This window comes from Morone saxatilis, unplaced genomic scaffold (genome assembly GCF_004916995.1).
Source record: "Morone saxatilis isolate NCDOM2014 unplaced genomic scaffold, NCSU_SB_2.0 Contig20, whole genome shotgun sequence".
NCBI classification, from domain to species: Eukaryota; Metazoa; Chordata; class Actinopteri; family Moronidae; genus Morone; species Morone saxatilis.
In genome coordinates this window covers 9,032,325-9,055,184 of record NW_023339763.1, presented here as the reverse complement: position 1 = coordinate 9,055,184, position 22,860 = coordinate 9,032,325, and the positions used below count along the sequence as shown (strand labels likewise).

Below are 22,860 nucleotides of genomic sequence, written 5' to 3'. Positions count from 1 at the left end.
ATTGTCATTATTTGAATATATCACCCCTCAGGCACCTAACGATACTAAAACAAACTCTTAACAGGTACAATTCTGCAAATACGATGATTCTTAATCCTATTTTTCTTTAACTTCCAGTAAAGTCAGGAGTCCTCCTCCTGTGAGTGGATCAGAGAGAGAGCAGTCGGTGGACGAACCAAGCAATGATGCCGTACCTCCTGATTCAATCCATGAAGTGTCTCTGAGCTGCGGCGTCACCACTGATCCATCACTGTGGATTCTCCCTCCAGAAGAAGAGATCAAAGAGGAAGTCCAGACCTCACCGCTGACAGACAACGTTTTTGACGACGAGTCCACCAGCTCGGCCCCTCAAACGCAGACAAGTGAACCCTCTGTGTCTCCCTGCACCTCCGTCTCTGACACAGACATCAGTCAGCAGGTGGAAGAGGAGAAACATCCAGAAACGGAAGATGAGAAGCCTGGAGAAAACCAGGAGATGGAGGAGAGGGGAACACCAGAGGGAGAGACGGAGAGCTCGGAGGGACCTGCGGCGAGACCTCAGTGGGAGGAGCTCGTAGAAGCAGTGGTCAAGGCCGACCAGTCACTGGCCAGAGTGCTTTACCCACTGGCTAATCGTAAGACGGCACTGATGCTGATGGAGCAGCTGCTGTCAGAGGACACGCTGCTGATGGAGGAGCACTACAAGAAGAAACAAGAGCAGAAAGGAGCTGCAGAAAGGTAAATGTTAATTCCCTTGAACATGAAACTTAAAGGTTAAACCCTTCTCTGGCAGCCATAAATAATCTCCCACTAGTTTCCTCTAACCTATAATGGACATTTTACTGGCCTATTGAGGGCATTTTACTGCCTGAGTTAGAGAAGACAACCCACTCCTAAGAAGACTTATTCTGAAATGATTAATATGACTGCTTCAGAGAAGATGAGTATAAAATAATAGAAATTGGCATAAAAATGGAAGATAAATTCCCCATCATTCACTACATAGCCCTTTATCTTGTCTGTACACAGCTGTGTAAATGGAAAGAATAATCCATCTCACTCACACATTTAAAACAATTTTAGAGTTGACATAGTGGTTAGAGTGCAGACGAGGCCAAGTTAATTAGGATTCCTAGTTTCGTGTTTCTCTACGAAACTTGATACTGGTTTCTAATGGCCCAAAAAAACTGAGCTCCACCAGTGCTGTGTTACCTTTTGTTGCATCACGTGCGCTGACACACCTGGCTTTCTGCTTACTGCTGTACGTGCACTCAGATTCCTGCTAGAGTAAGCACACTTAAGATACATAAAGAGAGCGTGCAGTGGTATTTCAGAGTTTTGTAATATGTGTATAACAGTGGCACCGCGCTCGGAGTATTCTTCGTGTGAAGACGGTATACGTGACAGGAATCATCGGCTGCGTCAGCATGATGCAAGAAAGCTAGCCTGACCTATACACGTTTCTTTTTCTAGCGCTGAAGCGGTCGAAGGGGCTGAACCATCACTTTGTCCCTGTGCTCCTGACAGCCTTAAACCTCAGTGCACAGACCTGCAGAGCAAAGCCGACGTCGCTGAGAAGAAGGTAATTATTAATTAATGCAAAAGTAGATTATAGAGGAGTAGAGCTGCAGTCAGTTAATCAATTTGTTGTTCAAATATAAAATTAGATAGATTAGATAACAACTATTTTGATAATTGGTTAATCTTTTGAGTAATTTTTAAGACAGAAAATGCCAAATTCGAAGATTTCAGCTTTTAAAATTATGAATTAATTTAAGACATTTGAGGATATTACTTTGGGCTTTGGGAAACAGTGCTCAACTTTACTTCACCGTGTTCCGACATTTTAGGAACTAAACGACAAATCGATTAATCAGAAAAAACAATTGACAGATCATTTGGTTATGAAAATAATAATTATTTGCAGCCCTACAGAGAAGTGGAAGTGATATGTCACTGACAATATAGAGTGTGTAACTCGTCACATTGTTGTTGCGTGTACATTAAAAATGACAAGAAACCAGACAGGACAGCAAAACAAACAGGACTTTGAACTGTGGTCTCATTCTGTTTTTCTTTTTAAAACAGAGACTCTGTGGTGATTTCATATTGGTACCATCTCGCTGCTGTTTAGCCTTAAGTGGACTCCTTTCAGACTGAGATAGTCTTATCACATGATGTACTGTCTACCTCTTATCAGTGTCTCCCACTTGCCTAATGTTTGGCTTAGCACATACTATAGCCTCCCCCTCTTCCTGACGGCCTTTCACATTCACTATTGATACAGTGTGCCTTTATCAATGATCCTATGGCAGCAAATATGAAATAAATATTAGATTGGTTCACCTGCAAATTTTCCCCCACATTTTTTTTCAGTTGACAGAGAGTATCTCTTCTGTGGCATCATTGCCTAAAATCTCTCACACATTACCTTGTCCGCTTAAATCAACAGCGTCTGTTGGTGTCTTCAATCGAGACGCGTCTGCATTCGCTGGAAGAGATGCGCGGCGCCCTCCAGACAGAGATACAGGAGAACGTGGCTCACGGGAAGACCCTGGAGGTACTGGTCCGTGAGCGCTGTCAGCCCGTGGAGCTGGAGAGATACAACTTGTTCATAGGAGATTTGGAGAGGGTGGTCAGCCTGCTGCTGTGCCTCTCTGCCCGGCTGGCCAGGGTACAGAACGCCCTGAGCACTGTGGACCAACACACAGATGCTGAGGAGAAGGTGAGGAGCCAACATCTTTCTTTCTTTCATTTTTCCTTCCTTGCATCCTTCCTTCCTTCCTTCAAGGATCAGTGGGTTCACCCATTAGGATTTTGATTAAAAAAACAGCATGGATGAGCAATTATTTGCATTTAAGAGTTTATTGCTTTTTTTTTTTCTTTTCAATGTTGCCTAATAGTCTGATGGTTGAACGCTTGCTGCCAGGGATTTTTTTGAAAACTCTCCTTGTTGGTGCTTTCAGTGACCCTCTAATGCAAGAAATAACCAAATTAACACACTATTTAGCAGAACATCCATTTTTGCCTTTTGTTTGTCTTTGGATTTTGGAGTGCTGTAATTACTCTCATCTCTCACGATACACAAGTAATTAAAAGCGCCGAGCCAAAACGTTAAACTATGAATCTGTTTTCTTCTCAGTAGAAAGCACTAATATGTGAATGAATCCCAGGCATACGCTGAATGATTTCTGGGGTTAAAGTTTAACTGAATCAGTTAAATTAGACATGATAAAAATTCACAGAGGTACTTTAATGCACCGTCATATGATCTGTGCTTTACGACCCCATTTACTCTCCTGTCTTTACCCCCTGAAGTTGTTTACACAAACACACTAATACATGTGAGTAATGTTTGTCATGTAGCCTTACAGATGTCATGATTCACTGCAGCTTATGGCAAAAAGACTACCATGAGTGTTGCCGGCTCCCGTGCCTTCAGCTATACTCTCGTTCTGTTTACTTTAGAACGGCAAACATGCCACTTGAAGTTGAAGGGCGACTTTAATGGAGTCAAGGTTTCTCACTGTGTGGAATTCCAAAAATGTTGTTTATCTGTGTTTAATTGCCCATTTTTACCTTATCTGTGTTTGAGCAAAATGCTTTAACAGGCATTTAAAGATTATTTTTTGATATAGTGCAGTTTGATATACTGAAAAGTAAGAATGTCATCATGCTGTATCTGAAGTAGATACATTAAAATACGCCCACTGTCAGTAATTTAGCCCTTTATTTCAAATAGACTCATGAATTTGGTCTCACATATTATCATGAGTTGTGTCACAGGATCTGAATTGAGCTCTGTGCTTTGCTTTGTGTTCCCTCTGAATATCCTGTTTCATTATGCGTCCTGGTATTTTCAGCATTCAATTTATGTTTGCATGGATGCATTAGATTTCTCGATTTATCCCTGAAAGGGCTCCTTGTTAGTTTGTCCATCTGCAAAAGCCTGGCTGAACGTGCTGCATACTGAGGGCTTGTTAGAGGCTCATTTGTTTTCTTGCTGTTATCAGCAACACTGGTATTTACACTGACTCACCGAAACTCCAGCCCCGGGTTTCGGTGACATTTGTATCTACCCTGCCCTCTGTTGACACAAGGAAACACTGCACCTCCTGTCCTCTGAAACATGATCATACAACTTTCACAGCTTTCTATTACACCAATGAACTATTACCTTTCCTAAGACAAAAAATATAACCCAAAATATGACTTTTGAGCTTTTTAATGTGATTCATTTTCAGCTTTTCTATCAGCAGTCTTTCCAAATTCTATATTTGTATGAGCATGCGTACAGCAGTATATTTACTTAATCATTTTAATTAAAAACATGCCTCTAATGCTCTGCAAGGCATGAATTCAACACCAGAATATGGTTTAAATTTCAGTAACAGACCTGATTATTTTGGTCCCAGCAATATCATGTAAGAAATGTATCCTTTTAAGGATATCAGGTATAATTTATCTTTATTTTTTATTTTTTTTTACCCTTTGTCTCTGCCCACAGCAATCTTTGGACAGTCGCCACCGTCTGCTGTGCAAACAGAGGGAAGACGCCAAAGATCTGAAGGATAACCTGGACCGCAGAGAGAACCTGGTCTCCACCTTCCTGTCGCGCCAGCTGTCCGCCGAGCAGCTGCAGGACTACCAGCGCTTCGTCCAGACCAAGGCCTCGCTGCTCATCCGGCAGAAGGACCTGGAGGAGAAGCAGAGGCTGGGAGAGGAGCAGCTGGAGGCCCTCTCCAACAGCCTGAATCTTTGAAGGGAGGAGCAACTACTTTTCTTCCTCGACTTGCCTTAAAGGAGGATGTTCAAAAAGACGTGTAGGGAGTTTTGGCTGTATGTTTCCGGCCCCCGCTCGCCACACAGACACACGAGGCGTGGATTATGAGCGGTTCAGCTGATATCTCCAACCCTTTGCACCCTGACATGACTTTTGAGTTTGACAAGGCTACTGGGGAAGCTGTCATGCCATCTTCTCTGCTCTCATAACTATAGGCTGTACATGAGATGAGCAATAGAGACTGCTGAGACTGAAGCTCCTGGCCTTTCTGTCAACCACAGAGGATGGCCAGGATGCTCACCCACCGGCGTCGCCCGTTGTCAGTCTGCACAATCTGCAGTGTACATCCGAAGACTTTGTACATGTGTCCGTTGACTTTGAACAGAGGACTGAACTGTTTTTCTGTGTGCCTTGATATTGGTGTTGCTGTGGAATGTTTTTCCATTAGAGCTGCTTGGTGGAAACTTTACGTCCCCCCTGTTAGCAATTCAGCAGCTGTCCTTCACTTTTTCTTTAAGAAGTTGTTAGTGCTACAGCCCTGTATCTGCACCTGTGGAAACCTATTATAAGCTTTAAGATTGTATTTTGACCAGCGAGAAGGCTTCGGTGAAAGAGAGTAGCCTGTATCATGTGAGTCATATGTATAATAGATGTCGTAGATTTAATCTTTTTTTTTTTTTATGTTTTTATTTTTAAATGTTTCAAATTAAGGCACTAAAAACCAAAAAGGGTGAATGAAAAAAAAGCACTTTGTAATGATACATAAATGCACATTTCTTCAAATTAGATTTGTTTTCAAAATAATCTCAAGTGAAAAGCCTTACTCCATCCACTTAAACGACATTTCTATTTTACTTCTTTTGTTCGCTCCGTCATTCGTTTTAAATAGGAATGTTGAAATAATGTTTTTCACAAGGTACACGGTGCACACCCAGCAACATTAAGGATTGTGTACAAATACTTTTTCCTGCTAATTTCATTCTTAATGTCATTAAGTCTTGATGGTTTCATGCTGGAACGGTTCCTCATACGGAGGTGCTAAACCTCTTTAAAGCAGATTATAAGTAAGCAATTATATCACTGAATATTTTCTCCCAATGTTCCTTTGTCGCAGAAGTGACACGTGATACTTGAAATACTTTTTTTTTTTCTTAAAGAGGAAAGTCCACAATCTTCACTTCAGGTGTCTTAAACTAATTTTCTGTTCTCTACCTCCACAGCGTAGCCACTTTTAGACACATGTAGCTCTTCTTGATAGCCCTGAATGAAAACTCACGCTTGAATCAAATTACTTTTCCCTCAAATTTTTGTAAACAATTTCACATTTAAAAAAAACTGCATATGTTTCTGCATTAATATTTGTCATTAGTTTTTAATAGTTGTATTATTTCTTTTACTGAATCTTCAACCTGACGCATCGGAGAGTTTTTTTTAAGAGTGATGTGAGCAGTCGCTCTACGTCAGTATGTGAGTGTGTGTATGCCTGATATCATGAATGTCTTAATTATGTGTGTGTGTGTGTGTGTGTGTATGTGTAGAGATTAGTTGTTGAACAGAAAGACAGAACGCCTCTCGGTGTTTGCTGTGTACGTTTTCAACAAAACTCCTACAAAGTCATAAAGTGATCAAAATGTTATCGTCCCTCAGGAAATTCTACCTGTTGGCTGTACTGAGAAAAAAAACTGATCCAGTGTATGGGTTAACTGTTAGACTGTGTATATGATATTTATGTTATAGTGACCACAAAGAGGCAGCAACCTCTACACGCGAAAAAAAACATTTATTCACTTACTGAAATTGTCAAAAAAAAGTGGACAAGTAAACAACTTAAAGTGTGTTTTTCTCAGAAACTGGAAACCCTTCCATGCTGAAAGATATTTCATGTTTTCCGCTAAACACCACCTCTGCCGCCACCCCTAAAGCATTTCTCTGGAGATTTACGACTGCCCGTTTCAGTTTGCTAAACAAATGTATGTTTGTTTTGGCCTTTGTGCTGACACAGGGCTGAAGGGTTAGAAGGAATCTCATGTTGTTCCCTGCAGCCTGCTGGAATTCCTAAAGAATGCAAAAGACCAACATTATGGAGAAAGAAAGACTGGGATTGGGGGGCGGGGGTGCCGGAGGATTGTGGAAAACGCTCTCACAGAGGAGCAGCACATGGATAAATACTCATTTTAGCTCTTGCTATGTATGCGTACTAACATTTTGCAACTTCCTGAGTCATTTCTTGTTGCTGTCATTCAGTCAAAGCAGTGTATTTGTTGAGGTTGCAGGAAAAAAGTGGGGCCTGTTTTTGAAGTAGGATTGTATTTGTTTAGTTGGGGATTTTGTTTCACCTACTGGAGGCGTGTGACGAACAGAATCTGTTTTAAAGCCAAGAAGGAAAGACATATTTCAGTCCCAGCTGGAGGAATGACAGCAAAGACATTTCTAAATCCACTCTTTCTGCTATATTTCACACTTGTTTTCCATTGAGAGTCTGAGTTGTTTTTTGTGCCTGTTTGGAGTTGTAAATTCCATGATGTTTGTAATATTGTGAATAAATTAAGCTCTCCCTCTCCTTCCAGTGAACCACATTTCTCCTTTTTTTTCCCCCCAAAGAAGTGAATCTAAAGTCAAAACGAGACACTTCATTAACCAGCAGCAGTTACCTGATGCAGACACATATATCCAACCCGAACAGCAACAAACAAATGGTACACAGGCATCACGTCAAATGCAAGATAATATACACAGAACTACAAATATGGCCTACATTAAGTATTTATGGAAAGAGTGATTTATGTTTTGCAATATCCACGCTGGGAGAACAGGTAACACTGGATATTTTGTGACATTATTTCTTATAAACTTGCTTATTTTGTCTTAACCCTGATAAAGTTTCCTCACTAGTGGAAGCTCTCCAGGATTGGTTGTTCCTGTCAGAGATCGTCTCTGCCCTCTGCAGGCAAATCAGCACACTGCTTCTGATAGTTCAATAATTCACTGTCACTGAGCTGGAATTTTCTGTTTCAACATTGTATGGAAGCTTTATCATTTTCTGAGAATTGTTTTAAAGAAAGTTGTACAGGGATGCTGATCCTTCCTTTTAAGATGGAATTTTTTTTTTTTTTTTTTAAGATTTTCTGGTGTTTTTTATCCTAAGATATGTGTGAGCTTAGGACCCAGTGTGCAGGATTTATTGGCATCTTGCAATGAAAATACAGATTGCGTGTCTGTATTTGACCACCTGGGAATGAGAATGGGCTGTGAAGTGTGTATGATAACCTACAGTGGCCATGAAAAACAGGAAAAACCTCATCTACAGCCAGTGTTTTGTTTGTCCGTTCTGGGCTACTTTAGAAACAACATGGCGAACTCCATGGAAGGTGACCCCCAGTGTCTGTAGGTAAACAGCTCATTCTAAAGTAATTAAAACACAAGAGAATTCCTATATTCAGGTGATTATACACTAATGAAAACATACGTATTAATATTATATTTACTTTCTGCCAATGGATCCTACTAAATGTTATACACTGGACCTTTAAATATGAAGCTGAAATCAGGAGGCAGTTAGCTTAGCAAAAAAGTCTTTGGCTTTGTCCAAAGGTAACAAAATCTCCCTACTTGCCTCTCTAAAGCTCTATATTTAACACTTTATATCTTGTTAGTTTAATCTGCATTGTGGTTTTACAAGAGATTGTAGACTATCTTTTGGAGACTCAGTTGGTTGCTGGGCAACATCACTTACGACAGGGCTCCAGGAAGTCACTGCCGCCCAGCCAAGAAATTGTTTTGCACACAATTTGTCGTTGTTACACCTAGCATTTGTACATATTAAACAAACTAAATAAGTGTTAATTAGCAAGCTTTAATTAGCTGGATTTTGTTACTTTCGGACGGAGCCTAGAGATTTAATCGGGAGTAAATGATGTATTATTTTCTGCAGGGTGTCTTCCTCCTCTCTTGTCTCTTTCATGCTCCTCTACCCACGTTTGTTCAGCCTTGCAGTGGAATGCCGTCCAGTTTGTTTGTCAGCAACAACAAATGCTTATTAAAAGGCATAGATATACTGAGAAAGAAAAAAAAAAGATTTCATGTTGGCAAGCAGCAGAGGAAAGCCCAGGAGGACAGTGAGAGACACCACACAGCACTTAGTGTACTTCAGAAAGTTAAAAAAAACACACAGAAAGCAGGCACATAAAGCACAACTCAGGGAATTCTTAACAAGTAAGATCTTTGTCAGACACTAATTGCATGGTAATTAGGTTTAGCGTCATTACAAAGACGAGTGTAAGTAAAGGAGCATTTGGTGGTGTATGCTGCAGACAACAAACAGGAGGGAACAGGATGGCCTGAACACTGCAGCAGCAGTTCTGTCTCACCTCTGGGTAATGAGGAACTTTGCTGTTGATAATCACTGACTGTGTCCTTCTGTCTCAGGGAAAACAGAAAATGGTGGATGAAATAAGCTCCAGTTGGGAAGCAACATCTACACAACGGAGGGGCATTAAGTGAAATTTCTTCGTGTCACCAAATAGCTGTTAAATTGACCATAATATACATTCTCCACATATCGATGACTCAGCGATTACTGGGCCAGGTGCTCAGATTTGTGGCTTCAAAGCTTCACTTTTCAACCTGAACTCTGAACTCTCCGCCCACAGGAATGCCAGCACACCTTACGGTTTCCTCCCCTAACCTCTGGCAGTCATTACACAGCTCAGTTATGACGACTCTAACAAAGCCTTGTTCTCGAGCCAAAACACTCATGGTAAAGCTCTATTTATGTCGTCATGATTTATAGTGCCATTTTTTACAGTAGATGTTTCTGTTGGAGCACCACTCTAATTAGGCTAACTTAAGCCCTGTTCATAACTACCTGACACACACGAGTTTACGATTAAAATGCTTTTCCAGGCCCTCCTCATTATATTTCTCTACTGCTTCCAATTTTATGACAGGTCATCAGAAGAAATCATAAAAGTTATAATTACAAGTAAAATGTGTGTAAACCCACATAAATTTGGACCTCTCATGGCAGGCGGGCCTAATTTGTGCTGCGATTTTACTTCACAAATGTGAGAGATGACAGATTTATACTGGATTGTGTCCAATACTTGAGTAAGAGGAGAAGGCAAGTTCAATCAAATGCTTTTCAACATTTGCAGATGTGAAGCGGATATTTCGACATGGGAAATACCCATATTTGCTTTCTTGCTGAGAGTTAGATATGAAGATTGATACGACTCTCATGTCTGTAGGACCTAGCAAAAGGGCTTCAAATAAAGGGCACTGTCCAATGGTAACAAAGCCTGCTAGTTGCCTGGCTTCTAGGTTCTGGTTGGTTGTAGAGGTGCTGGGAGCTATGCTAGCTGTTTCCCTTCACTTCCAGTCTTTAAGCTAAGCTAGGCTAACTGCCCCCGGGTCCAGCTCCATACTTAATGCGCAGACATCAGAGTGGTATTGATCTTCTAATTTAACTATTGGCAAGAAAGTGAATAAAGGAACTATTCTTTTACACTTCCATTTGTCTGATACTGCATATTATTGTGGTACTGAGAAAAAAATGTTGTTTGGTTAGCCTTCATTGCCAGTTCTAACTCAAAGAGGCTAATTATCAAGTACTGTAATGATTAAATTGCACCAAAACTAATAAATGGACCGATTTCAAAACAAATATCTCTACTATTAGCACTTAAGTGTACCACTCCCACTTCCATTTTTCAAACAAGCAGTTTCCTTTAATAACAAAAATTCAACATTATGCTCTTGCAGTTTCTTTTTTATCTAAAGTGAGTGCTTTTGTTTATCTTGTTCCTGACCTTGTGGTAGCCTTTCCCCTCACAGCAGCAGCAGAAAAGAACATTTGCTAAATAAAACCCAGAGGCTCTGAAATGAAACATCGTCATCGTTGACGTAAAGATAATGGAGGCTGCTGGGGAAGTGACACCATGAGACAGAGGGCGATAACTCGGGGCGGGGGACAGTTGAGAATGAGACATTTCTTAACACTTCTTCCTCTTTTATCTATGATTCTTTTACCTCTCAAACAAGTAGCAACTGTACATTTCATCTTGAAATAATCACAACTATACTCTTATTCTACTCTTTTAACATCTGTTGAGGATAATGAACCAGGACGGACAGGAAACAAGGCAGCAAAGTCAGTTCTTTTGCTGCTTCTTGTCTTCAGGTCGCCGGGGGCCGGTGATGCCATTAACACACTACATTCAGACACACACATGCAAGCACAGACATTCCTAGTCAACTGCGTATCTGGCTGAAGCACAGCTGTCTCAACAAGCCAGAAGATGGACCGGAGCCACACTTCAGAGAGGTTTTGGCACGCAGAGGGATTGTAATGATTTATAGAGCACCTGCACACTCCTTCGTGAATGACACACCCTTTGTCTTTTCTAATAATTGTAAGTGAGTGAAATCCACTGTTTGTTTTCTTCCAGGGCATTTTAGTGGGATATTTGCTTCTCCTAAATGCTTCACAGTGTTTAATAATTAATCTCTTACAAAGTGGAGCGATGATGAAGAGGCAAGTTCTCTAAATCCTCCTCGGAGGCAGAAACACTTCTCCAATTTTTTGGTTTTATTTATTTAAGTTTAATTCACCCGTAAGTCGGCAAGCACATCCTCAGTTTTTAGTTTGTCTGCCCCTGGAAATCGAGAGGATGACCACTTCACGTCTTACTCAGAGGTAAAAAAAAACAAAAACACAGAGGAACACAAGTCAAATCTTAGTACCGGTGAGAGTAACAGTAAATCAATAGCAGGCATTGATTTACTGTTAGTATTGATTCATTTTGACTAAAAGAGATTTAAAAGGAACATTTTTAAAAGAGAACAGACATTTAGAAATCAAGTTTTTGGTGTGTGCATGCAAACATTGTAAAAACAAGTAGTGTATAGTCTGATTTATTCCTTATGTTACAGTTCATTTAAAATCACAGTTAATGGGAATGTATGACATTTGTGCAGCTACTGTACTGGTTTAAGTGCTAGGTGCAGATTTGTTTTAAACTGAAATGCTAATGGCAAATAAAAAACATGAATTCATAACAAACCAGTGATTAAACATACATTTAAATCATCAGCATAAAATAAACAATGTTTCAGTAATATTGTTAAGCTCAGTGTCGAGTTCCCCTGAAGGTGAACTGCAGAGAGACAGACTGATGAAGCCACAGACAGTGAGTAACAGGACGAGTCACAAGACCCGCCAGGAAAATCTTCTGAATCATGTTTTATTCACACCTGTAAACATCTGAAACGCTCCGTCTCTATCTCAGAATCAATTAATCACCTTTGACCCCACACAACCAAACTATGCATATCACATCAGATAAGAATTCCATCTTTTATGTCATCTGCCAAATATTAATGTCAGACAACATGAAACCAGGAGAGTTCTGAGTTTAGTTAAAAACATCTGATGCCAGTCTGGGTCTGCTGCTGCTGCTGCTGTTGTTCTCCTCCTGTTCCTCGCTGGGGTTGTTGCTCGCCGAGTAAAAACCTGGTCTCTGCTTGTGCTTCTTCTTGGGGCCCGTCACGTGGGGCTGGAAGAGACGGCTTATCGAATGCAGGCTCTTGGAGAGATCCGGTAGCAGGTCCAGCTCTTCTTTCTCATGCAGGGCCCTCTCCTGGGCCCTTTCCTGAACCGGCTGGGCTTTGGGTTCACCCAGCATCTCTCTCAACATCCCAGAAGTGCCTTTGTGCAGATAGTGGTAGGCCCTTTTCCCGCAGTTGTCCCTGATGCTCGGATCGGCCTTGTACTCCCCCACCAGCATGGCCATGATGTACTCCTGGTTGTGCAGGGCGGCGATGTGCAAAGGAGTGTATCCGCCGTGCGTTTTTGCATTAATGTCAATGTCAACCCCTCCTTGCTTGGACAGGTTGACGATATTCACGAGCATCTCGCTGTGTCCGCATTTGGCTGCCCAGTGCAGGGCGGTGAACCCCGACATGAAGTCCCTCTTCTGAGCCAGCTGGTTGTCTCTCAGCAGCAGGCCGTAAACCTGGCTCCACTTGCCGGCGGCACACTTGACCAGCCATTCATGCTCCGACTGCTCCAGGGGAACCAGGGAGGGCCCCCTCATCTCTTTGGGCTCCTCTGTCGCCTTGGTGCTCTTCACCGCCCTCCCCAGTTGGGGGGAGCTGATGCTGCTGCTTCTCTTGTTCCTGAAGCAGTCTGGTTTGGGGCTTCCAGGGAGGTCATGTGGGTCCCCTTTAAGTTTGCGGGTCTCCACTTTGGTGGTGCTGGGCGGCACTCTCAGAGGTAAGGCGTAAGGTTTGCTCTTTGGTTCATTTACTGCGCCCCTTCTTGAGCAGGCATCCCCCTGCGTGTCCTCCCTTTGGATCTCAAAATTCAGCATTCTTTTAACTTTCACATCCATAGATTTGCTCCTTTGCAGTGCCAGCTGTATGAGGGAAAGTGACTCTGCAGGGTTGTCACTGCTTTCACTGCTTGCCTGCTCTCGATCAGGCTCAGAAACAGCTGATCTCTCCCCTCCTGCATTGTCAGTCTCCTGGCTCCGCGCAGGTGGGCGCTGCTGCTCACCTGTCAGTGGGATCTCTTTATTATCGGTCTTTTCCGCAGGGTGGACCCCGTCCAGCAAATGCTGATACACTTTCTTGACGACAACGTACCGGACACCGTCGATTTCTTTAACAAAGGCGACGTTGTTGACAAAAGTCTTGAAAAGCTCCCTGTTCCGTTCTTTCTGTGCGGGATCGCTGCAGTCTATTGAACCCTTGAACTTACCCACTAAGTCGGATTTCTTCACTTTGCCCCCCTCTGCTATCAGCAGGAACAGGAGGGATTCCTGGGTCAAAGACATAGCTAAAACCGTACGCGGATTAAAGTTAAAACTTGTAAGTCTAACAGCCCGGCTGTATCCAGTTACACCTTTGTCCTGGTGACGGTACACTTGCCTTCACCTGGCCGCTCTCTTCTCTCCTCCCCACCTGGAGGAGTCTCTTTCCGGGGAGAGCGCAGACGTGGATGCAATTTGAATAATATATGCAGATTAATGCCCTATAGGCAAAGTGGCTAGGACTTTTCACCTGAAAACAAATAAGGCCACAATTTGTTTATTTTTAGAATAAAAGTAAAAAAAAAAAAAAAAAAAAGTAGTAAATTCTGGGTGGTTTTTTGTTGTTGTTTTTAAAGAATAAAAACCATAACTCTTATCCATTGAGAGAAAACCAATCAGATATAATAAGATATCATTTTGGAATAAGACACACACACACACACACAAAGACATGCAAAATGTGTTTAAAATGTCCTGCTCCAATTATATTATGACCACAATTAATATAATGTTATTTTAATGTTATTTATTGTATTCTATTTTATATTTTTCTGTTAATTCGATTATCTTTTTCTGTGTCTGTGTAAGCATGAATTAACTACAAACTTTAATTCCTTTATATGAAAGGATTGTACAAAACGTTTTTACAAACCGATCATGAACCACCAAACTCTAAGATATCAATATGACCTTCAAAATCCAGTATTAGGTTGAAGACACACACACACACACAAAGTTTATAAATGCTTCATGTAAACTGGATGCAAGCATAAAACTGCAAAAAGTACCAGTCCCCAGGGCATCAAAGCCACACACACACACACTGGTTTCACTGGTTGGAGTAAATCAGACACAATATTGCAACATCATCAGATGGCTTGCTCTGATTGGCTGAGTTACATCCTAGTAAAATCAATCCGTGCCCTCATTAATTCATTTAAATATTAATGTCCCATTTGGAAAGAGACATCCACGGTTGGCTGAGGCGATGAGCAGGTATTTGTCACTATCTCCGCCGCTGACATACATATTTCTGCCTTCCCCCCTCCTACTCCTCTCTGTCGCTCTGTGCTGCTGCTCACTCTTGTCCTGACTTGCAATGTGTGCAGCATGACATTCCTGGTCTGAATGGGAGTTCCCGAGAAGTGGCCATATTGGAACGTATCTGTCCCGACCCAAAGATGCAACCTGGACGTCAAGATAGTTCACGTCCCACTTTAAACGACACGTAGAAAACGTTAACCATTACGTTGCCTGGAGCGGCGTCGTTGCTACTCCGACCTCGGAATATACTGATATATCTTTGGCAAGCTTTCTTGATAATAATAAATTGATACGTACGTTAAATTTTAGAAAAAGTGTTTTAATTAAATGTATAACCGTAGTAGTACGCATGCGCTTAACAGGAGTATCCCCAAAAGCTTAGCCTGACTGAGCGACGAAACAGTAGCGGAGCAGGAGTGAACGCTCTTGTCGCCCAGCTAGCACCCTTCCCTTGCCCAGTGAACTAACGCTAGCTCCTCTCCGTCTTGTGTCCCTCTCTTCCTATCTCTGTCACAGCTCGGCTCGGCTCGGTAGTTTAGCAGGCTAGTACGGAGAGACGAGGGCTGCTCCCTTTCGCCTCTGCTCAGTCTGCCCCAGCACAGCAACACCATACATTCCGCACCATGGCTGCCACGGACGTTGACGTTTTCTCGGTAAGTAAAAACGTCCCTTGTTTTGTTTTTTCTCACCCCCCCCTTCCTCCTTATTTGGACCCGAAAACGTTGCAGCCGCGGGAATTACTTGGTTGTGATCGGTAAAAAAAAGTGTGTGTGTGTTAGCTGCATGTGAAGCTTAAGCCTCCCCCGCTTTCGGAGCCTGTAATGTGGGCTCAGTCGAGATGGTGGTGGTGATTTCTGTGATGGTGACTGGGGTTTCTCTCAGTTAAGATACATTGTAACGACGCTGCTGCTGTGCACTGTTTTTATTTTTATTTTTTTTTTTTTAATTTAAAAAAAAAAAAAAAATGCTACACAGCGGGGTTTAACGTTGCTTTATTACTCCCTGTTTACCACAAACACACTTGAAGTGACTGTGTATTACTTGTGCTGTGTGAAAACTGCAGTGCTGTGATGAAATAACGTTATGAACTAACATTTAGACAGCAGTAATAACACTATGATGAACCTCTGCCCCAACAGAGTGGACATGTGGTTTCGTTTTAACTTCCTGTTCAGGCAAAATTAAAACTTGTTGTTCACTTTCTTGACCCATAACGTGCTATTTACACATGAGGCCGTGTCAGTTTTACCAGCCAGATGCTAAACAAGCATTACTGATGTGGTGTTTTCACTATACAGCACCCTGGTGTATCACAGTAGGAGGTACACAGCAGTAGGTTTGACTTACTGTCAGGTGAGAGAGGAATTCGAACATTGTTTTTATAATGACAAGCCTTGAATCTCAGGTGTGACCCTGTGTGTAGAGCCATGTGACGCTGCAATACAGGCTTAAGAGAATACCAATAACACAACGATACAGTGAGACAGTCAGCACTTAATTACTGTCAAGAAGTCACACAATGCCTGTCATGGACAACAGATATATTACGGCGATGAAGCGAACGCACAGGAGGGGATTGGAGTAGGGTGATTAACTTTTTGGCAGATGCTTGAAGAGATCCTTGCGGTGGTGAATTGGACAGTAAGCAGCACTGAGTTGCAGGGATAAAGAGATTAAGAACACACTCCGGGCCGCTCCTACCGCTTATTGGTGCAACACATGTCTGCGAAGAAAGGAAAAGATAAGAAAGAAAAAGACAAAACAAGAGGTTGCATAGGATAATGCACACTTGGCATTTCTTAATTTTAGGAGGATTTCCAACAGGGGTGCAGGCTGCAGAACATATTGCCGACTTGCGGTTTCTAAAATGTCTCTTTTGGAGTAGACGAGTAAAGAATCGATTAATGAGAAAAGTGCTGAGATCGCAGTGTTGGCCTCACTTCCTCCCTAACTTTTTCAGAGCTAAGTGAGACCATATTGAAGGGCACGCTGTTCATTACGTGCAGCCATTGATAGGGACGCGTGGTTGGGTTGCATTGTCGGCACACGTCAATCCCCACGATGCTTCGGGTAAACTTTCTAGGCCAGACTACCCCTCTATTGTTTTCACCCACTGATTGCGTTCGAGTGTGCAGCATATATAAAACGCTGCAGTTCATTTAAATGGTTACGTCATGAAATGCCCTGTAACGTGTTCAGCATGTACAGCGCTCACTGACCCCGAAGAGTGTCGTCTCTCCCGTGAGGCCGGCATGCATAAAATGAAATTAGCTTCATAAAGTGCTTAAAGGCAAGCGATGAGGAATGAGGAATTATGGGGGCGAGTTGCTTGTACTTTTCAAAACTGTGATGTTAACTCGTGAATACATTATCTACGTGTGTTCTCTCGTTACAGTAGTGAATTCAGTCTGTGTTTGTTCATTTGAAGACACATTGTAGCGTGAGAAACAACTTCCTCCTGTCCTCAGCCTTGGTCAGATTGCGTCCACGCGTATACTGACTGTCGTGTGTCATCAGTGAGGTTGGCTGTTTATAGAACATATAGGCCAGAACTGCCCAAAGGCGGGTTTGTCAAATCAAGTGTTGAAGATGGATAATGACAGCTGAGCAGCAAGCTCTGTGGTAATGAGTCAATATCCATCTATAGAATATGTCCCACTCAGAGCTGGATTGTGATGCTCGAAGATTAAATTAGATTTTCAAATACTGTTGGCAAAAGCTGAATGACTGATTATGAAGCAGTGATGTTTGTTTTGATGTCGTAAACGCGGTCTGCGTTCTCTTTGAGGGAACAAAAGTGTGATTCTCGTTGCACCCGTTCAATCTGTCAGCAGCCACGTGTTTAATTCAAAGTGTGTGTCTCCAGCTCAAGGTGCCCTGGTTCTAATGTCAGATTTCAGGTATAGTTTTGTTAAAAAGACTGCGGTCTGTTCGTGCTCGTTTGTACTTTACGTGCAAATGCAGGTGATTGTGAAGCCAGAAAAGAAGAAGAAGGCATTAGCTTACTGTTTTCTGAAGTCAAAACTGCATGCATGTGTACACACTGCAAGAAGTCTCTCTCGTTTTCATAAAACAGAATGAACTGCACCCAAAAAGCTCAGAATAATGTTTTCCACTGATGCCTTATAGTAACCCACATAAGAGTGTTTCTTACCTTGAGTCCACATTTTCAAAGTGTGCAGCCTGTGATTAAATCAAGTTTGGCTCCTTGATGTTATCTTTACCAACAGCAATAAATAACATGCATAACTAAGCTAGATCTTTCTTTTTTTTATCTTTCTTTGCTCATACATGTGAAAAAAAGAACTCACCTTATCCAGATAAGTTTAACCTCTAATCCATTAAAAAGAAACCCAAATAACATGACAGAAGTATAACAATAATTATTTCAGGATCAGCCATTTTCTTCCTCTGTTCAGTGATCGTGAGGAAACAGTATTTTGGAAAGGCTCTGTAAAGATGAGGCTGCTGTATATCTGCCTCATAAAATGGTTCCTGTCTCCTCTGCCATCTGTCTCACTCATTTAGTTGTCTTTCCTGTTGGACATAGATGAGTGTTCAGTACTGTGGCCATACAGTTGTTGCGCTTGAGTGTGCGTGTTTGCACATTTGATAGATAACAGATATATCTTATCTCCGTGCATGTGGATTCCTGATGGCAGGCACACACACACACACACACACACACGTCATCATATCTCAACCGTCAACATTTTTACCATTACAACATCACCACTGGCACAAGTAGCAGCAGGAGCGCGGCTATAGAAGTACACAGATCTGTAGGTGTGGTTAGAGCCGACGGTGTTGCAAAATGATCTTATACGAGTAGATTTCCTGTTGGATCACACGTTACAATTGAAGGCATCAGGCACTTACGATCTACTTGACCGTTATTGGACAGGAAGCAGCAGCCACCCCCCTCCTCATCTGAAGAGTACTGAATGTGCGTGTGGGTTTGTGATTGAGGACAACATGTGGTCTGCTCCTCACGCAGATGCTGAATTGAAATAGGCCCGCAGTGTCTCCAGAAGCACCCAAACCGATATCCTCTCTTAAAACGCTAAATCAAGTGCGTGTGTGCAGTGAGTACACTTTAACAAATATACACTTTTGTCAACCGACCACAGCAGGCTGCTGATGGGATGACTCATCCTTTAGAAAAGTATTTTTAGTCCCAGAAGTAATGTCATTAGTTTCATGTGTTGTTTTCATAATCCCTTTGACACACAACCTATAGACGTCTCTGTTTAAGTGCATATTCTGCTGTCGAGTTAAGTCTAGGGTAAAAAGGCAGGTCAGTGCCACCGGTGTCAAGTTCAAGTGTTAAAAAAGGTAAAGAAGGCAGAACAAGAAACGGTTCAGTAAAAAAAAAGACAGAATAAGATACCAGCACACATTCAACATCTACAGTGCATACGTATATACTGGTATACATCCAAACACATGCACATTTGCCAGATTAAACTACAATTATAAGAGCACTTGACAATAAAAGTAAGCGTTCAGGAACAACTTAAAAGAAGATATTGATTTGGAAAGTCTTTTCGGGCGGGTCATCCCATAGTAATGGTTCCCTGACAGAAAAAGCTCTGTCCCCTTTAGCCCTTAAGCTTGCCTCAGGAACAGCCAGGAGGTTCCTGGCAGTGTGTCACAGCCCAATGGGATGTTTTAAATGGCATTTTCCGTCAGACTAAAAGTCCAGAACACAAAGATATTCAATTTACAATCATATCAAACCGAGAAAAGCAACAAAACCTCATATTTGAGAAGCAGGAAATTTACGTGCTTGATAAATAAGAGTAATTGGGGATTTCTTTTGATCAAATATTAGGTTAATTATTTGATTGTTTCAGTCCAACTCATGTCATCCCCCCTTACCTCCATGCTTCTATTTCTATTGTAAATTCTTTACAGTCTTGTCCCAGGAGGTATAGAGTATATATGCCGTAAAACAATGAATGTAAATAATACATATAGGAAGTGGAAAATGTGGAGAAACAACATTGTGAAAATATGGAATACCACCTAGCAGTTGATCTGGCCTCTTGAAAATTTCATGTGAAAACACGACATTTAAGGGAATCCAGCTCTACACAAAGTGCACCTCAAGTTATTGTAAATATTTGAAGCCTTTTCGAAGGTCTTCCCTCAGCGTATCTCTGCACAAACAAGCATCAGCTGCAGCGGTGTGTGTGTCCCTGTCAGGTTGCTGCTGTCTGTCAGGTGGAGGCTCACTGAGGCAGACACGAGCCGCAAACACAAGACAGACAAAACTCAGGTGGGAATGGAGGCCAGAAGGCGAGAGGGAAACTGAAGAGGGGGTTAGAAAGACAGCAGGAGAGTATGACTGACTGATTTTCGAGGCCATATCAGGACTGTGATGGGAGCTTAAAACAGATCTTGGCTTTTCCCTCAGTTTACGTCAGGTTGGATCTGTGTCACATTTTTTAAAAACTTTCGGAAAGTTTGTGTCAAAGCTGATGTCTTACTTGCCTACTGCCGGGGGAATTTACTAATTCTTGGGATGGTGCTGAAAGATCAGCGAGGTCCATGCTGGTGTTTCAGTAACTGTAATTTACCGTCAGCAGTAGCAGTTCCACACAGTCCATGGGTGCAATTAAGGTACTTAAGCTACTTGTTCTTAGAGTCATAACTCACTTGTTTGACACTGATTTTATTTACTTTATAGTGGAATTATAGAAAAGACACTCCCCTTGCAACACCAGAACTTCCCTGAGAATCATCAAGTTTTTAAGTGTCCCTCAGTATCAAAGTAATCCAGTAATATTTCCTATATATCCATGGGTAAACCGCAAACAGGAATGGCTAATAGCTCATTCGGCATACTTTTAACGGCACCTATGTGCCAACATAGTGGCAGCTGACATTGAATTAGTCTGTTTGGAGGGTGCGAGTACAGAAAGCCACACTGTGACCACACTGTGTTTTTTCTGCTGCTTTATTGATGCAGGCCTTTTTCCATCATAGGGACGACACAGGTGTAACTACGGTAATAACATTAACAATCAGTGGGGCCAGCGTGCACAATACCAGGAGGACGCTAAATGGAATTCGGCCACCGTCGAGTCTTTATTAATTACGCGTCTGTTTTTCCGTCTGTGAGATTTGAAATGTGCTCTGAGAAAAAGGTCTGTTGCTGACAGGAAAAAGTGGTTTACATCAGCCCACTACGAACGCTCAGCATTGTGATCCAGCTTATATAGTTTATGCCTCATTTCACTGTGAGCCACCTGGGGCCCCTGTGCGCAGCCATTTCCTGTTGGCCTGGTGATACGGTGGCCTGGGAACTGTGTTGTTTCCTCACCATGGGACAGTTAACCAGAAGCTTTTCATTCCTGTCATACTTTACGCTGCTGCTCTTCTCTTCTCTTCTCTTCTCTGCTCTTCTCTTCTCTCCTCTGATGCCTCAGAATGTCCCTAATAGCTCTCGTCTGCTCGTTATACTTTCTTAGCTGATGGCTGTTGTTGTGCTGTTGTCATTAAATGTTTTAGGAACTAGGACCATCAGGTTTATTTATAGCTTTGTGATGCATTGTGCGTGTAATCTAGTTTCTTTTGAGCGGGACTTCATAAGATGGAAGGCGTTTTTATGGTGAAGTAATCATTCAGCCAAAGTCAAAACCTGTGAAAAATGTTTTTACCTGACAATAGTGATTGGCTGTAGCTCTCGCATACTGTACATGCATGAATACATAGACTTACATGTAAGCTAAGCTACTCAGTGTTTAATTTTCCTGCTCCTTTATACCTCTGCTCTACTACCTTTCAGAGGCAGATATTTTACTTGACAGCTACAGTTTCTAGTTATTTTGCAGGTTTTTTTCAAACAAAGCATATAATCTGCACAAAATCTCCTCATCAAGTCATCTAACTCTTTATTAAAGAGAAATATCTGCCAGTGCGGCCAGAATATTCCAACCTTTTTTCTATGCAAAAAGTATTTCTAAACCATCTTCAAGCAATTGAACTTATAACTTAATACAAGTAACCTTACTGTGCTGATAGATGTGTCTTTAGACGTCATGTATTTTATGTATATAATTATATAAGCCTATATTTAGTAGACATATAATGTAAATGCAAAACTTCCAACTGAATATATTTTGCTGTTAATACTTCTGTACGTTTTCCTTAAGTGAGATTTGAATGGAGGACTTCTACATGTAATGCAGTATTTTTAGATAGTAGTATTCCAGTCCACTACACACTCACACATTCAGTTTGTGAAGTCACAGCGTGGCGAGTTTGTGTCCACGTCTGCACTCCTATTCTCTCTGATCCTTAAAGATAACACTGTTGGTCAGGTCTGTGTGCTCTTTTTGTCGCCCTCAGTCACAGACCCATCTGCCTCGTATGATTCACACACCGACTGTGTGCTACTGACAGCTTGTCTGCCTCAGTGTAGGACGTCAACCTAGAATTATCTCATGTGACAGGATCTTTGTTATTTTTCAGAATCTGAGAGCTTTTGCCAATGTGGTTTGGTAAGTTTGGAGCAATTCCCACCGAAAACAATGTTTACAAGAGTGTGACACAAGCTTGCCCCTTGACTTTAGCCACAGATATGTGATGAATAGGCCTAATGAGTTTCCAGAGGTAAGGCTGTGATCTGAAGTGTAAATTTCCAGACCAAAAAAGTAAAAAAAAAAAAAAGAAAATTCCTCACCCGCACAAAAAAATGTTGTAAAGGTGCCCTTGAGCAAGACGCCTAATCACCCACTGTGTGCAGTAAGGCAGCTACCGCATGTGAAACCGGAGTGTTGATGGAACATGAGCAGGCAGCCTTCATTTATCCTTCCCTGGATAAATAAAGGCTAATATAAATTGTCGACTTTTTCCTTTTTTAAACACAACCCCGAGAGTCATTGCACTGGTTTCCTTCCAGGCCCGATACCAGCAGTCACACCCTGGCCCTCCAGCAATCTATCCAAATATCTCAACAAGACTCATTCGGCTCGCTGGATACCACAGGGAAGCATTCATGTTGTTTGAAAAGCTCTGAGTTTACAGTGACTAAGAAACAAAATATTGAAAGTACCTCTTCCTCTTTCCTTCTTCCCTGTAAACCTGCTACTGATCAACATCACATTCATTTGGCAACGAGCGCATTCAAAAGGAGCAAGAGTGGAATGTCATCAACAACTGGAAGTACCGCGCTCAAGCATTTCACTTAAAGGACGTGTTCACAATTTGTCTTCGAACAGTAGCCAGCTGCTTATA

At 41.9% G+C, this 22,860-nt stretch overlaps 3 protein-coding genes across 3 annotated transcripts in view; 2 read left to right on the top strand and 1 right to left on the bottom strand.

The window, feature by feature from the left end:
* shroom1 (shroom family member 1) overlaps window positions 1-6,563 on the top strand; it is a 32,272-nt gene extending 25,709 nt beyond the window's left edge. The window contains exons 6-9 of the mRNA XM_035667143.1: window positions 118-717; window positions 1,453-1,561; window positions 2,432-2,704; window positions 4,487-6,563. Coding sequence (XP_035523036.1) covers window positions 118-717; window positions 1,453-1,561; window positions 2,432-2,704; window positions 4,487-4,741 — 1,237 coding nt within the window. The 3' untranslated portion in view covers window positions 4,742-6,563. The remainder of the gene's footprint in view (window positions 1-117; window positions 718-1,452; window positions 1,562-2,431; window positions 2,705-4,486) is intronic.
* Window positions 6,564-11,658: 5,095 nt separating this feature from the next.
* On the bottom strand, window positions 11,659-13,711 carry LOC118331869 (ankyrin repeat domain-containing protein SOWAHB-like). The gene has a single exon (XM_035666958.1). The coding sequence runs from the start codon at window positions 13,594-13,596 to the stop codon at window positions 12,175-12,177; it is 1,422 nt and encodes a 473-aa protein (XP_035522851.1). The 5' UTR covers window positions 13,597-13,711; the 3' UTR covers window positions 11,659-12,174.
* Window positions 13,712-15,239: 1,528 nt separating this feature from the next.
* Window positions 15,240-22,860, top strand: part of sept8a (septin 8a) — a 30,625-nt gene continuing 23,004 nt past the window's right edge. Inside the window, exon 1 of the mRNA XM_035666194.1 lies at window positions 15,240-15,269. Within this exon, the coding sequence (XP_035522087.1) occupies window positions 15,240-15,269 (30 nt within the window). The remainder of the gene's footprint in view (window positions 15,270-22,860) is intronic.